Source organism: Haliotis cracherodii, unplaced genomic scaffold (assembly GCF_022045235.1).
Source record: "Haliotis cracherodii isolate W230 unplaced genomic scaffold, xgHalCrac1.p SCAF_18, whole genome shotgun sequence".
Taxonomy (NCBI): domain Eukaryota; kingdom Metazoa; phylum Mollusca; class Gastropoda; order Lepetellida; family Haliotidae; genus Haliotis; species Haliotis cracherodii.
Window position 1 is genome coordinate 29,134,618 of NW_027266273.1, and position 17,544 is coordinate 29,152,161.

Sequence of the window (17,544 nt, forward strand, 5' to 3'; positions counted from 1 at the left end):
AGATGAACAAAACTAAGATGTAAGCAGGTTTGTTTTCTTTGTCAGACCTTTGTGTTTGGAGACGAAAGGATAACTATTTGGAGCAGAGTTGCTCATTACTTAAAATACCATATGGGAATGAGGCACGTTATTCCCCGTTAAATAAACAACAAGTCAAAAATATCATGTCGGGCATTTTAATTAAACAGAAACAGAAGACAGAAACACAAACCTTCATTGCCACACTAACCAAATCGCCCCAAAATGAAATGCCCTGGTCATGACCTTTTGTTTGAGAACCTACCTGAATATCCTCCTTATCCACAACTAAACTGCAAACTATTTTCTGCAAAATCCAGATTGCCTTGTGCAATGTCAATTCTGGGTATGTTCTCATTTAAGAGTCTATTGTGGGTTTTCGTACACCCATTGATCCCACAGCGAAATGCATGTCTACATTGTGAGCCAAGATGATTACCACCAAGACAGCGAAAGCATACTTTCATTTTCTTAGCAGTGTTCCATCTCTCAGAAACATTCATATTCTTGAACACATTGCATTTCCATAACACATGCTGTTCACCACAAACCTTGCATATGACCTCCCTCTTTGACTTTCTATTCAGCTCACCGACAAATGAGCACGATTCTTTTCTTTTGAACTCTAGTCTTTGTTTTTATCAGAAACACCATGTATTGTTTCCGCTGCTATCGTTTGGTATTCAGCTTCCTGAAGTACCCATTCTCTTAGAGTCTTGACAGACTTTTGCCTATCTCTGTCATGAAGCCATCTTTGGTATTGTGCGATCATTGACTCAGTCATTTTCTTTTGTAAAGTGGCATACAATAACCCATTACCAAGCTCTTCTATTCTGTCTGCTTCTTTCAGACTAACGACTGCAATGTCCAAGACATCAGCAAATCTTTGAACATCTCTAGCATTCCCTTGGCGAATAGGCTTCAAATTTGTCACTTCTTCTAACTGTAACGCTACTTGACGCCTCCTACCACCATACTTCCTTTCTAGGCGCTCTAATGCAATGTCTTTCTGAATACATGGCTCACTTCCCGCAGCCTGTTCAGGTCTATACAATCTATTACGTCCCTTACTTGACAAGGAAGTCACATCTGACCTATTATCTAAGTGAAATTGTGCCTGTTCAACTACAGCATTAGTTTCATCCTCAAGATGACTAATCTCTCGTTCAGTTTTAGCGACATTTTCACCTTGCTGATTCTTTGCAAAAGCCAGAGTGAGTTGTGTCATAACATCGATTGCTTTCACCAGACTTTCATTTACTTTATCTATACCATCTCGTATGTCTATTCGAGATGGTTGGTCAGAAGATTCTAGTAAGCTGTACAGCTTGTTTTTGGCTTTTGTAAAGGTTGATTTAACATTTGCTTTTTGTTGTTTTAGTTTCAAAATATTCTCCAGTTTTAACAGAGACCCTTCTGTTTCTTGGGCCAGAGACTCATTGCTCTTTACAGAGCCTCCCCCCTGCAGATACGACATAATTAAGTTTCTTACCTTTTGAAACCACGCTCTGCTACCATATGGGAATGAGACACGTTATTCCCCATTAAATAAACAACAAGTCAAAAATATCATGTCGGGCATTTTAATTAAACAGAAACAGAAGACAGAAACACAAACCTTCATTGCCACACTAACCAAATCGCCCCAAAATGAAATGTTTCTATATATTCATCAAAAGTGAATAATTGACCACTTTCGGTTATAAAGTGGATAATGGAAGTTAATTCTAGTATTAGCAGTGGCAATCTCCTGACTGGAGCTCTGAGGACGTCTTCGTCCCACAACGAATAAATGTCAACTTCCACATGAGTCCCCCTTTTAACGTAGTGGTCCGTCTCATCAGCATGACACGCACGAGATTTACCACAAAAAAGAACATGCGCAACAGGTGCGTTTGGGCGAGCACTTCCATATTAATCGAGTGTATTTGGACGAGCTATACCAACCCAACCAAGAACAACTGTTTCCTTCTGTTCATACCCCCCTCCTTGACAGATTCCTGGCAACACAATAAATACAATATCAACACAATACTAACACTTCTAGCTTTTGCAATGAATTGAAATAAAACTGTACCATACTTACAAAATGATTGAAATTATTACAATCCATTAGTCCTTGAATATCCATGAATGCTCATAGCACATTTTACAATGTCACAGTTCAAGAGTCACAGTTCACAACACATTTCAGTTTCACAATGTCACTGTTCACGACGTCAGTTCATGAAGTCACATTATCCAAAGTCACATTCTCCGAAGTCACAATATCCAAAGTCACATTCTCCGAAGTCACAATATCCGAAGTCACATTATCCGAAGTCACAATATCAGAAGTCACAATATCAGAAGTCACAATATCCGAAGTCACATTATCCGAAGTCACAATATCCGAAGTCACAATATCAGAAGTCACATTCTCCGAAGTCACATTATCCGAAGTCACAATATCCGAAGTCACAATATCAGAAGTCACATTATCCGAAGTCACATTATCCGAAGTCACGTTATCCGAAGTCACATTATCCGAAGTCACAATCCCGGAACACAGTTCACAGTTGACCACTCCAGTGGACAAATTTTGTTTGCTGCTCTAGTAATCACTGATTGTCCGATCCGTACATCCACGACACGCACATGTCCATCTCTTCCTGGGTATGTCTTGACAATTCTACCAAGTGGCCACTGTCCCCGTGGAGTGTCAGGAGATATCACCAGCACAACATCAACGATACACAGGTCTCTGCTTGGAGTTCACCATTTCCGTCTTGGGGTCAGACCTGGGAGCCATTCGTTCATCCAACGCTTCCAAAAGTGCCTCATCAGTTCCTGAATACGTCTCCAGCGCTTCCTTGGGTGATAATCGGTTGTGTCTACGGATTCTGGAGCAAACATTCCTCCAATCTGGCCATGCAGGAAGTGATTCGGAGTCAGAGGAATCTCATCTTGCGGATGAGTCGACTGATATGTCAGAGGGCGCGAGTTGATCAGCGCTTCAGCTCCGGTGAATGCTGTTTCCAGTTCCTCATCTGTGACGTCACCCTTCCCCAGGATAGCGAAGATAGCACGCTTAGCCGATTTTATCATCGTCTCGAATACACCTCCAAAATGCGGCGAGTATGGAGGGTTGAAGTGCCATTTCACTCCTCGATTGGCCATGGAACGCCGAACAGCATCTTGATCCAGCATGTGAAGAAGTTCCTTGAGTTCTTTGACGGCACAAACGAAGTTTGTTCCATTGTCAGATATGACATCTTGTGGTAGACCTCTTCGATTTACCATTCGGTAAAACGCATTTAGGAATGCGCTGGTGTCCAAGCTGTATGCCATCTCCAGGTGAACAGCTCTTGTAGTCAAACAGGTGAATAGACACAAATAACGTTTCTGACGTGATTTTCCTCTGCCTTGGACTGTTATGAAAGGTCCAGCATAGTCAACAGCAGCCTGGCTGAATGCACGGAAGGATGTTCGAAGTCTCATTTTTGGTAACGGAGCCATCATTGGATAGGCAGGTTTTGCTTTGTCCCTATGACATCGAGCACATTCTTTCTCCCATTCACGTATTGCTTCTCGTGCTGAGATAATCCAGTATTTAGATGACACTGCAGCCAATGTTTGGTTTGTGCCCAGAACATGTTTACCATCTCCGTGATACTGCTTTATGATGAGCTTTGTCACCCAACTTCTACGAGGTAGAATTATGGGAAATCGTGCTCCAAGTGGCAAACATTCAGCATCGCCTAAGCGTCCACTCAATCTCATGACCCCATTTTCATCAAGTTGTGGCTGAAGTGCAAGGAGTTTGGAACTGGAAGCCAACATCTTACCTGACAACAAAGTTGCATATTCAATTGCAAATGCTTCCGCCTGTGCATCAGCAATTATTCTGTGCTCAGAATCTGCTATTTCCTCTACCGTCAGTTCACCTTTCATTTTGTAATCATCTGACGTGGAACAGTTATGCAAGAATCTGAAAATCCAAGCATTCACATGTGTCAATTTTCTCCAGCTGGAGAATCTGGAAGGGTCAAGTCTCCACGTCTCAAGGTCAGGTTTCTGTATTGAAACTAGAGCAACCTGCTTATTGCTCATTCTTCTTTCATCATCATTGAAGATGTCAAGGGAAAATGCTTTATCAGATGGCCATTCAGTTTCATCTCTGAGCAAAAACGTAGGACCAAACCACCATAACTCATTGTGTATGAGTTGTGAAACAGACAGACCTCTTGTTAAGTGATCTGCAGGATTTTCTGCAGATGGTACGTGTCGCCATTGAGATGGATTTGTAGTGCTGTGTATTTCTCCAACTCTGTTGGCAACAAACGGTTTGAAAGTACGACTATTGTTTCTTATCCAACACAAGACATTCCTACTATCTGACCAGAAGGTAACCGTTTCAATCTTAATCTGAAGGACTTTGACCACTTCAGATACAAGTCTGAGGCCAAGTACAGCTGCCATCAGTTCAAGGCGTGGTATGCTACAGGCTTTCAACGGAGCTACACGACTCTTTGCAGCAACTATCCTGCTTGACTTCTTTCCGTCCATGTAAGTATAGATGGCGTAAACAACGGTGCCATATGCATCCTGTGATGCATCAACAAAGGTATGAATCGAGACTGAACAAACCTCAGCATCAAGGCGCAAACATCTGGGTACCTGAACACCTTGTACTTCTTTCCATTGTACTAACCATTTTTCTATTTTCTGTTGCAGGTTCTGGGGCAGTTCATCATCCCAATCGTGTCGTGTTAACCACATTTCTTGTAACAGAATCTTTGCAGTGATTATAAATGGTCCTATGAATCCAAGAGGATCAAACAGTCTTGCAATTTGCCTGAGAAAACCTCTTTTAGTGGTTTCTTCTTCAGGAAACGTACCGACTTTGAATGTGAACATATCTTTTTCAGCCACCCACATTAACCCAAGTGCTTTCACTGATGGTAAATGGCCTTTACAAAGATCAATTTCAGAAGCCCTATCTTCTTCAGGAATGTTATCAAGGACATTCAGGGAATTGGACAACCATTTCCGAGCATGCATTGAAGCACTGGACCATAACTGAGTTAATTGGTTGTACAGTTCTATACCTTCATCCACATTCTCTACCGAGTCCATACTGTCATCCATGTATGTGGATTTTATCACAGTTTCTGCAGCCATAGGCAGATCTATCAGATGTGCCTTAGCATGTTCCTGGGTAACATACTGAGCCAAGAAAGGAGAAGAGGTGTTACCGAATACAAGAAGACTGAACTCGTATACCTCAGGAGGCATATCTGTATTCATAGATCTCCAGAGAAATCTGTGGTAAGGTCTATCTTCCGGTGATATTTTGATCTGCAAGAACATCTCTGCTATATCACAAATGAGAGCTACTGGTTTTCTCCTGAACCGTATCAGCACATCAAAAAGCTCACTATGAAGCTTTGGACCTGGACTGATTACATCATTCAATGATGTGTCCTGATACTTTGCCGAAGCGTCAAAAACAATACGGACCTTGGCTGTGGTCTTTCTTACCATTCAAGACACTCACAGATATTTTCTCTATTGACCCCTGCATCCCTAATTCTGAAGCTACATCAGCATAAATGTATGACTTAGTACTTGCATCATCCAATAATGCGTTGACACGGATCCTTTTAGTTCCATTCTTCAGCACTACTGGGACTGTCCGAAGTGCTGTGAACGGATGGTCAAATTCCAATGGCATAATTGCATGTGCCCTTTCAGAAAAGCCCTGGTCATGACCTTTTGTTTGAGAACCTACCTGAATATCCTCCTTATCCACAACTAAACTATTTTCTGCAAAATCCAGATTGCCTTGTGCAATGTCAATTCTGGGTATGTTCTCATGTAAGAGTCTATTGTGGGTTTTCGTACACCCATTGATCCCACAGCGAAATGCATGTCTACATTGTGAGCCAAGATGATTACCACCAAGACAGCGAAAGCATACTTTCATTTTCTTAGCAGTGTTCCATCTCTCAGAAACATTCATATTCTTGAACACATTGCATTTCCATAACACATGCTGTTCACCACAAACCTTGCATATGACCTCCCTCTTTGACTTTCTATTCAGCTCACCGACAAATGAGCACGATTCTTTTCTTTTGAACTCTAGTTACCCCGTTCAACGTAGTGGTCCGTCTCATCAGCATGACACGCACGAGATTTACCACAAAAAAGAACATGCGCAACAGGTGCGTTTGGGCGAGCACTTCCATATTAATCGAGTGTATTTGGACGAGCTATACCAACCCAACCAAGAACAACTGTTTCCTTCTGTTCACCATATTCCACTTAATAAACACCAAACTCTAATAAGAGCCCCCTATTTCTCATTTTGAGAGCGCCCTGGGCGCTTATTACGTCGAATATGGTACATGATTGGTTAGGAACCAACTATTCTTTCGATGGTCAGAGAGGATTGATTAAATATATATATATCGGAAACATTTTGATCCTTTGATGGTAGATTGAAGTCAGACTAGAGAAGGAGAATTATACAATTAGTCCCAATTACAGGAAGATATATCAAAGGTGTGTAGACATGATTCCATTCATCAGAAGATGACAAATCCCCCGGCCCCCAACCTGATGAGAGAATTTCTATCTGATCTGTCTGTCAGTATGCAAGAGAAGTTATTGAGCTATCAAAACAATACCATGGAATTGGAATTTGGAGCTTTGTATTTCTATGTCAGGATACACACCACTATGAACAGTCAAAATAAAGCTTGTTGCCATGGAAACAACATATCATGGAAAATATAATTTATCTTACCCTGCTAATTTCATTACTACCTTAATGCCTTTACTGCTGTTTTCTGACTGCAGAAGGTCCTGGCTGCAGAAGTTGTTGTTCCAACCAACTGTTTGGCATATGGCCTCAGACAACAATGAATTTCCTTCTTTGCTATCTACAGTGACATGACAGGCCACCATAATTATTATCAGTCATAGGCTGTTCTTCCATTGCATGCTGACCAACCTGCCACTTGTCACTTAAAACGCAAAGTTTCGGCCAGCATCCACCAGCTTGCTTTCACAGTAACCACTGTCAACAATGCTCACCGGAGGTTTCGAGCCGAAACACACACAGCGGCCTTCAACTTGGGGTCAAATCATGGGAAGCTGGAATCAATACCTTCACAGATTGTGGCTAACAAAAATTGACAGCAAACTACAATGTCTTATCTTTCATTTAAGTCACTCCCAAAAAATTGCCACAGCCTGAACAGCCAAAGAAGGATTCATCCAAATTGTGAATGGTCCATAATCTCATCTTCTACAATTCATGGACCAGGACCTCATCCCAGTACCCAATGACAGGGGGCACAAAATACAACACCATCTCCTTCGTCAATGGCAGGTATTTATGGGTCTTCTGCCCTCCAGGGGCCGACTCCAACTTCGCTCACTACAGCAGTTTTTGGCTCCGTTTATTTGTCAGCAGAATCCTCTGGCCTCCATCGCGCTCCCAATTCACTTCTGCCCGAATCTTCGTGGGTGGACAGTGAAATCAAATGTCTGCAAAGGGATCTCCTTGACAGCACTCCACTTGTTTGTTGACACATAGAAACAGGACTGGGGGGCACATCTGGAGGCCAAGACTGCCATCAGAGGCTGTGGTCAAACGATCGCCAAGGGTGGTACATAAGTAATCTGGAGCTCGAAGCACTCATCTAAACCGTTTCTCACTAGCAGTCCCATCTTTAACGCACAGAGGCAACATCACTGTCCTCTGGTGTCTTCGCAAACAGGGGACTCCTCACTCGTCATCCCTACTATCTCAAACCTTCTTGTTCTTTCAGTTAGTGGATCAACTGCACTCCACTCCACTCCGCCCTGGTGTGCCAGCGGTTCGGCCTGCAACTTTTCAACCTATTCGCCACCAGCCAAAATTATCAGCTCCGGACCTACATCTCACCAGTCCTGGACCCTCTGGTTTGGGCAATTGAAGCCATGACAAGTATGATGACAAGTGGTGTTCTTTTGAATCCTTCTGTAAGGATAAGAAACAGGACCCCATGTCTGCATCACCTCTCATAGAATACGGATCCGAGAACTTCAGTCATTTCGTCTTGAGAGGCGCTCCATACCGCTCCTTTTAAACCACTCCTACCATTGTTTTTCTTCAATCTCATCAATCCCGCTCGAGTCAGTGACTTACACGCCCTTGACGTATCCCGAATAGCGCAGTGCTCTCTCTCTCTCTCTCTCTCTCTCTCTCTCTCTCTCTCTCTCTCTCTCTCCAAATATGTATCCAAATGTATAAATTATATACAATTTCACTAAAAATTCCTAAATAGCAAAAGGCACCAGTTAAGAACCTGGTCTCTGTGTGTGCACATTTTCAAGAAAGAATACCTTTTAGTTTCAGAGATATGCTCCGGACAAACACATCACTATGAACAGAATCAAAGTCAAACTTGTTGCGATAGAAACAGAAAAAATATATATTCTAAACACCCCTATGTAACAATAGGCACCATTTGACAACCTGGTCTTTAGAGTGTCATGTGTGCATACCCATTAGTTTTAGCGATGCGATCAGGACAAATACACCACTTTGAATATAGTCAAATTCCTTAATAGCAGAAGGCACCAGTTCACCCCTTGGTAAATACATGTACCAGGTTTGGATGAAAAGTCTTACACAGTTTTCAAGTTAAGCTCCGGAAAAGAAAGACGGACACATGGACAGACAGATGATGACTATAACATCCCCCCCACCCCACCCCACCCCACCCCACCCCACCCCATCCCCCTGCATTATGTGCCAGCTGTATTAAAATCCTAAATGTAATAAGATCAATTTAAAAATAGATATCTTACTCACACATGAATCCCCAAAAGGGACAGGTCTGCTGAAATTGCTAGGGCAGAGGGCGAATTTTTAATAACTTCAAGCAGCAGCATATTAGAATTGAGACACAAGGAAGTGAACAATAATGTTTTTAAGTACCACTGTGAACTGCTGCACAGAGGACAATGTAAAGTTTCCATCAAGATGCCTGTCATTGTGTTGTCTGAGGTATCGATTTTGTTCTAATAGCATGACTGTGCCCCCAAAGACTCTCATGCTCAATTATGAAGGAGCCATCTTGAACCTGCTCAGTCAGAATATCCATATGTCAAGGTAAGCCAGAACATAAATTATACAGACAAATTCAGGCTGCAGGACTCCAAGCTGAGCATTCAACATCTCCATAACTGCAACGCCAGTCTCCGATGCCCCTTGAGACCACGTTGTTGCTGACTCTGAAAGCCTGAGTGAGAACCTGGCTGATAGGCTTCATCCTGTGACTGGTACCTTGGAGGTCAACCACACTGGTAACGTAGAGGTCACCATTCCATCGTGAAACCAACACCAGATGGCCTGGCCCATACAAACAATCACCCATAGGGCTGATATTGATGCCCTCTTACCAACATCCTTGCCGTTGTTAGATTGGAATATGGCAAAGATGACACATCTATGATATCTTGAGTCAAGGTTGTTTATTCAGTATTATCTTTGACAACTATACATGTACAGACTAACATCTAGCCGGCATTCCCAGTGCAACCTACCTCCCTTACGTCACATATACTATTACATAGAACATTACTTACCAGTTTTATGTTACCCTGGCCACATCGAATGCGATCCCTCGCTGCACTCACTCTCACGCAGGATCTGATTATATTTATAAACTAACTTTTTAACTAACATTTAACACTGTCACCCGAACATTTGGCATTTCTTGGATTCCAAAGGGGCCATTTAATATCTGGGATGGGCGGATGGCTGGGATTTTGTATTGAGACATTTTTTTCAGCTACCCGGTACAATGCAAAACCAGATATTTCTTTAATTAATGCATCCAAAATATCTAAAATATTATTTTCTACACATTGCAATAATGTAATTTTTTGTGGCAGATGATTTCTTATTTTTTTACTTATCCTGCATTACTCCTTAATGCATTTACTGCTTACATTTGACAGAAAACGAAGCTGTCGAGGTCCAGCTGAAAAGAAAAGTTGTTCCTCAACTGTATACAGCGCCCATGCTTGTCTACTAGTCTGCCCTGCCAGCGCCTCCATCCACCTACGCACCATCAGCGCTTCTATCAACTCTGTGTGGGCTTGGGTATGCCATCATCCTCTTGGCTCCCATCATCTCATGTGTCAACGTAGCCTGGCACTTGCTCCAGGGGATTATCTAAGTAATCATGCTCTAAGCCGATCCAAGAGATACCATCTGGTCACATCCCACCTCCATCGGCCCTATGCTCAGGTATATGGTGAAGGAGCTGGCTGAAGACTTCATTCATTTGACACTCTCTCCAGCATTCAAGGTACCTAGATTTAAGAAGGATAATTTCCTTAAACAAGCCGTTCGAGGTAGCATTCCAATCCAAGATGAGGACCTTCACAGAATGTCTTGGTGGTCTAAGCTGATTACCATCAGGATGACTGACACTCCAGTCGCTTTCATCGAGACAGAGATAAGGCGCTCATTGAGACCTTTGTCAGCTTGGGCCATTGAGCAGGATCTCTGCGAGTCCAACACCAATTGGATGCATCATCTCCAGACAGTAGTGGATTTTCAACAGAGGCAGAAAATCACCTCAGTGCGCGCTCGCTGAGATCCCTGCCACCCGCCATCAAGGTAACTTGGCCACCTCCAATTGGGATTCAAAATTAGGGTTTGTTGGCTTCATCTCTGTTTAACAACCAGTGAATCAGAATCAATGCTTACGGTTCCCTGATCAGCCTTAACCTAAGGGACACTTACCTGTGCCTATCCATCCCACATCCCATACCAGAAGTTCCTCAGGTTCCAGTTCAATGATGTCCAAATTGCCTTATTTTGTTTTTTTATTACCAGCATCCATGGCAAATATTTCGTTTTTCCAATTCCCATTTTTATTTTTTATTTTTCGTGTGAACCATGAACCTAAAGAAGACACCTGAACATTTGATCCTAATCCATTTTCAGCATTTAAAGTGTTCTGAAGCTGAGTTCTGAACCTATGTTGAGTCTGGTTTTCCTTTGTTCCGAGAATTAACAACATTGACAAACTGAGAGCCAAGTGGCATACAAACTATACAGACGGTTAAGGTGAGCAAGTCAGTACGTCAAGTCATCAGGTCATAGTCAACAATTGCCATCATACTTGCAACATTTTGAATTTGATTTAACCAATGCAATGAAGAGGGCGACATGCGCGAAGCGTCAGTAAAATGCCCACGAGAGAGTCCATCATGGTCATTGCAGTAGTGAACATTGTCAGAAGAGTGAACGTTCAGTTTGTGACTCAATTCACTCTCGGCTATCTAATAAACAATCTACACAAGTTTAACGTTTTCAAAGTAAAAAAAAACAATGGGAGAATTACTGGCTACTTGAGGAAGATGTCACTGCAGATGAAACACTTAATCAACTTGATGATGAAGCATATCAGGCTCAAACAACCACTCGTCAAGTTCTCAGAGAAAGAAAAAGGATACAAACTGAATTATGTAGAACACTTGAACTTAGAAAGGCACAAGATGAGTTGAATGAAGCAACATTATTAGAGTCATGTTTGAGTAAACATAACACTATGAAAACAGAGCTAAGTACCACAGTAAACTCTACCATTGTGTCAACCTATATCCGTACAAGAAATACAATTAATACCCTCTGATGGGGCGGCCGCCTCAGAGCCAATGAACTGTGAGAATGAACCGAGTCCTGAGTATGAAGCAGACTGACATACCAAATGATTTCAAACATCCTATTGTCCTTGATCCCAAGCATATTATTGATCAAACACAATGACGTCAAGTCATACCATTATGGGTCGGAGTTCTTGTTTGCTGATTCGGAGTCATCAAAGAGTATGCGTTGAATATCAGAGCTGTAGAACCAATCCAGACATCCCCAAGATGCAAGACTCAGACTCACCATTTTACTCCAAAGGAATCGACTATTTTTGGCCAATGTACATAAAGATTGGTCATCGGGGGGGAGAAGAGATTTTGAGTGATATTCAAGTGTCTCACCAGCCAAGCTGTACACATGGAACTGCTAGGATCCATGGATACTGATGCCTTCCTAGCTGATGGCTCTCAGTCGGTTTTATCTCACATTGAGGCAAGCCTCGCGAATTGCTATCAGAATGTGGAACAAACTTGAAAAGGAACTGTCTGAAACCTTCAAATCAATGTATCCTGTTGTAGCCAAACATCTTGCCAATCAACAGATCGTTTTAAAGTTTAACTCCCCTTACACCCCTCACTGAGGTGGCACTTTAGAGAGAGAAATCAGATCTGTGAAACATGGTGTCCGTGCTGTATTGGGTATAGAATTTGAACCTGAAAATGTCCTCAGAACATTCTTCATAGAAGTTGAGGGGATCCTGAATTCCAAACCTCTTGGATATGTGTCCAGTGATATCTCAGATGTTGACCCTGTGATCCCTTTTTCTATCTTGATTGGCTGACCCAGTCCATCTCTTCCGAAGGTGGGCTACCCTGCGAATGACACACTTGGAAGAAATAACTGGCAACATTGCCAGAACATAGCCAATCATACACACAGACTATACTGTTCAACCAACCCACATGTAGCCTTAAGCAGAGAGATAAGCTGTGTAAAGATGAACAGGAACTCAAAGAAGGTGATCCTGTGGTGATTGCAGACCCTCAACAGGGCTGAGGGCTGTGGCCTGTCAGGCGGGTGATCCAAGTCAGAGCTCCAGATAAGCTTTTGGTGTTGTGGGTATTTACCCATGCATTTTTAAAATCACTGCGTATCAGCTATTCTATCTGGGTATTCAAATTTCTGTTACCCACTAGTTTTTACACATGTGGGTATTTAAGTTAAATATTTAAAAAACACTATTCATCTAGTCCCTGCAAACTGGTGTTGTGTGGGTTCGAGAGCTTTATAGGACTCAAAAATACCACGATACTTCCACGAGAAAGTGTGATGGCAAATGATCATGATGTAACTGTCATCGTCATCGTTCGAGTTTGGCAAGGTTGACGGATTGCCCGTTTATAATTTCAAAATAAGTTGCTGATTTGCCAATCGAATTAGCAGAGTTACTTCACAATATTTTGAATATACGCACAAGTTTTATTTTTGTAGCGTATCTGTAATGTTCGTTGCGTATTTGATACGCTTGGATATTAATTTAACTGCGTATTTCTGCATTTCTGATGCGTATTTTACGCAGATACGCAGCTTATCTGGATCTCTGCAAGTAATTCCTAGTCCTGATGACCAAGTCAGTTCAGCTTATGTGAAAGTGACAAATGGTGATGAGTATTCCAGACCTGTTGCCAGAATAGTGCTGCTTCCAGAACTGCCTGATGATACCTGATCCTGATGACTTCTTGTTGTGATGATGACTTGACCCTGTTGACTTTGTTGACTTTTAGGCATTCTACATGGAGCGCATTCAGAGAGACCTGATTTGCCCAAACCCAGCTAGATACATTTGACTCCTACTACATGTACATCAATTGAATGAGATGAAGTCGGAGCTGATTCCGCCTAACTGTCTCCAGTTCATAAGAGGCCTGTTCCAAACAGAACTGGAGCTCCTCAAAGTACCAAGGGACAGATGGCACGAGATACTGAGCCCTCTGTCTCCTGCTCTCCAGCAACCCCTCACACTTCGGCAGTGGCAACTGCTCCTGGGTCTGCTTACATTAGCCCAGAACTTGACGAGCAGGGATCATCTACATCCTGTGTCCAATCCGTCAGGACCCTTACCTATTCGTTGCACTATTTCCACCATCTGTTTGTGGACAGTAGTTGGAGGACCAGACAACCTCAGGGCTGTGGTCCGGCACACAGCGTACTTGGCACATCAACAAGCTCGATTTGGAGGCACTCATATTGGCGATATTACACTGGCAGGAGCGCCTCCAGTACACTCAACTGGCACTCTACACTCAATAGGAGCTCCATCCCAAGGTGTTTCATCTCGTATGTCAGCGCCTGGGTCATCCCAACATCAACCAAAACTACCAGATCTCAACATAGGACTCCCTGATCCCAGACCCGCCGAATTCTTTCATCAGGAGTGAAACTGAACAAATCAAAATGCCTGTTCAGTCAAGATAAGACTGTCTGGAAAATATTATTTCAGAAAATGGCATCACAGCTGATCACAAGAAAGTTTCAGATTGTTGACATAAAGCCTCCCACAAATGTTTCAGAACTCCGACAACATCTAGGAATGGTGAATTATCTGGGTCGGTACATTCCCAACCTGTCAGCAACTCTTCAACCTTTAACAGTTAGGCTTTCAAAGAATCAAAACAAAAGATTCATGGATTCAGTGCCTCGTGGTCCACAATGCATAGAAACCAGTGGTTGTGAGTGCTGATGCAAGTATACTACCCCAAAAAGAAACTTGGCATAGCAAACAATGAATACAGTAAATATACAGTAGAAATTTATTCAAAAGCAATGATATTGCATGAAACAAAACCTGACTCGTCATCACACATCGCCACCAGTAGAGGTTGCCTGACATGTTGTCTGCACCAATGTAGATGTGCCCGGAGATGACGTAATGTCATAATGGGACGAATAGCAGGTCTCCTAGCAAGTAGGCCATATCTTCTTAGACGGTTAATGACAGTTTGTGGTTGAATCCGTCTACAGTTAGGAATGCTACAGGCTGTTGTTGTTGCTGCTTGATGCCTATTTTGGAGATGAACCTTTCGAATTCATCAATCTTGAGGTGTGATAACCCTCGGTCTCCCTGACAACATTTTGTCCAAAACACTAGTAACTACTGCTCATGTGATGACAAATACATTTAACATGTAAACTTAAGTTTCAACAGGAGCGCTCAGACTTCGTACTTACATGGTATTATCAAGGACTGTTATGGGTGAACAATTAACAATGAGCAAGTTACAATATCTTAGAGAATAGCTGAGGGTGCCACAGAGAGTCGGTACAACACTCTGGGCTGTGGGAGAGAGGTCTGCTTTGTAAGAGAGTCAAACCCCTTCTCTGTCTTAACAAGAGGTTTCTGTATGTATTTAATAAAAATTAGAACAATAAAATGGAACATGATTGGTTGATACACGACGGGTTGTGCCCTATGCTAAATGAATGGCTAATCCTGTTAATCCTGTTGGACTGGCACTTATCTTGTTGACATATTTACTCGATGCTTTGAAAGAGATTATGGTGTCCTATAGACAAGCTTGTGTTGGGGCTAATCCTTAATGCCTTATAGGCGAGCTTGTATGGGGCTTATCCTTAATAAGTCTAAATTGAAGTAATTGCTGAATGTTATTCTAATATAGGTGATGAAAGATTTACTTAAATAAAATAGTTCAAGGTAATCTATTAGACTCTGTAGACATATCTTTTGTCTGGGAGATGGGATCTTGACACCTTAGGCTAGCATTTATCTAAAAGCTTCAAATCTATTAAACTATGTAGACATAACTCTTGTCTTATTGAATAGTATGTCTAGGATTTGCGCTCCCATTACCTTAGGCTAGCATCTATCTAAAAAGCTATAACTGAAACTACTGATATTTTATATATGCATTTTACCTGATGATAAGTATTACATATGAAATGAAATGATGTATAAATATTACACCATGATAACTTGCTGAACTATAATTATATGAAATGATGTATAAATATTACACCATTATAACTCATAAAAGCACTTGATGTGGATCTAATTATTATAGGATAACTTAGTATAAATGTTACACCATGATAGTATTCCTGAGTTAATTAGTGAGACAGTTCCCATATTTATTATCACACTTAATCTCCTAGTGTCCTCCTTAGCATATATTGTGTTGCTATACAAGTGCAATAATCTTGAAAGCAACGTTATACCCTATTTCACCCCAACTCTTATTATATACTGAACTGCAAAAGAAACGTCTGGAAGACCACAGGGCCAACCCTCTGTGCAAGACCAATTTCACCCCATACCATGATGCTCAGACCAACACACACAATCTCTCTCAACAACACAAGCATCCAAATAATGTTCCCCACGGCTTTGCCAGACTCTCTCTCTGCCATCTGCTGTTGCGATACAGTAATGGCTCTTGTCTGAGAAGAGGACTTCTTCACTGCTGGTGGCGCCAATGCTAGTGCTGTGTTGCCCACTGAAGATGGTCCCGGCGATGATGTGGTGTCAGAATGGGTCCTCGGTGTGGCCTGTGACAGTGGAGGTGTCTGCTCGTCAATCGTCGACGCACGGTGTCCGCACTAATGTGTCGCTGATGTGTCCCCATGGTCTGTCAGGCAGTTTCTGCAGCAGTAACAAAGCGATCTTGAAGATGCTGTCACACAATCTGACGTCGGGTGGTGACCCTTGATCTTCCAATACATGGTCGGTCATCTGTAATGTTGGTGGTCTGGTACCATTGCTGGAGCCTGTATATAGTCCTTACGAGGACTTGAAATGGATTTGGCCAGCTTGCAAATCGTCCAAGGGCATGGCGTCGCTGATTTCTTGTCAATCTTGGCACTTGGTAGCAATTCAATAACGAATCAATGTTATCCAGTCTTGGTGGATATTTATTGGGGCATGAAATGGGGGACCACATGTGCATTACAATTTGCATGGATCTCATGTGCACTGGGTTACCATTGCCGTTGCCGTGATGCTTTTGGGCGATCGGTTTTATTGTCATCTGCTTTGCTTTATTGTCATCAAATTTAATGTTAATGTTAAATTTTAGAAACTTTGACAACAATTACCCAATCATTTAAATGACAACTTTTCATGCAATATTACTTGGGGTGATGTTTCTTTTGCAGTTCAGTATATTTAGATTTAATTAGTTGTTTCACATTAGCTGCATAAATAACTGCCACCCAGTGTTTGAGTGTGTGAATGACGTGCTGAGGCTAGCTTTAATTACTTAGTGAAATTAATCTTTTAATTTAACTTAATCCAACTTAATTTATTGAAACTAAATAAACCCTAGAGTATGTTGCGTTTGATTACTTATGGTTCATTACTTTATTAATGGCTTGTGCTGATAACAGGGTCGTGTTCTGTAAATATTTGGTGCTGTAGTTTCTGTGTTCAGTGTTGTTTCTTTCTCTTGGATTTTTGGTGCTATTATTTCATCATGTTGTAGGGTAAGTTCATTGATCCTGTTCATTGCACTGCCATACTTTCATGAATAATATTTGTTACTAAACATCAGTTATATCTTAGCATTATTCTTCAGGAATATCTAGCATTATTTAAGTGTTATTCCTTATCTAAGCATTGGTCAACACCGGAAAATTTGTGTTTAGTGTAAATATGTACTGTAAAGAATATATATTTCACTGGTCTGCCACAGCATAACTTGTTTGGTAAGCTGCTTGCCTATTCTATTGCCTATTTCAGTCATGGTTATTCATTATCTTCCACAGTAGCTTAAGTGTACACATGAATGTGTGCATTATACTTCTCTTGGGCTAGGTACGTCCAGCTCGTATATCATTTGTATACTGTATAGTACACTAACCATCAT

General features: G+C 41.8%; 1 protein-coding gene across 1 annotated transcript; it reads right to left on the minus strand.

The window, feature by feature from the left end:
* Positions 1-2,772: 2,772 nt before the first annotated feature.
* LOC139465604 (uncharacterized) lies at positions 2,773-5,544 on the minus strand. The gene has a single exon (XM_071247312.1). The coding sequence runs from the start codon at positions 5,542-5,544 to the stop codon at positions 2,773-2,775; it is 2,772 nt and encodes a 923-aa protein (XP_071103413.1).
* Between the last annotated feature and the right edge of the window lie 12,000 nt (positions 5,545-17,544).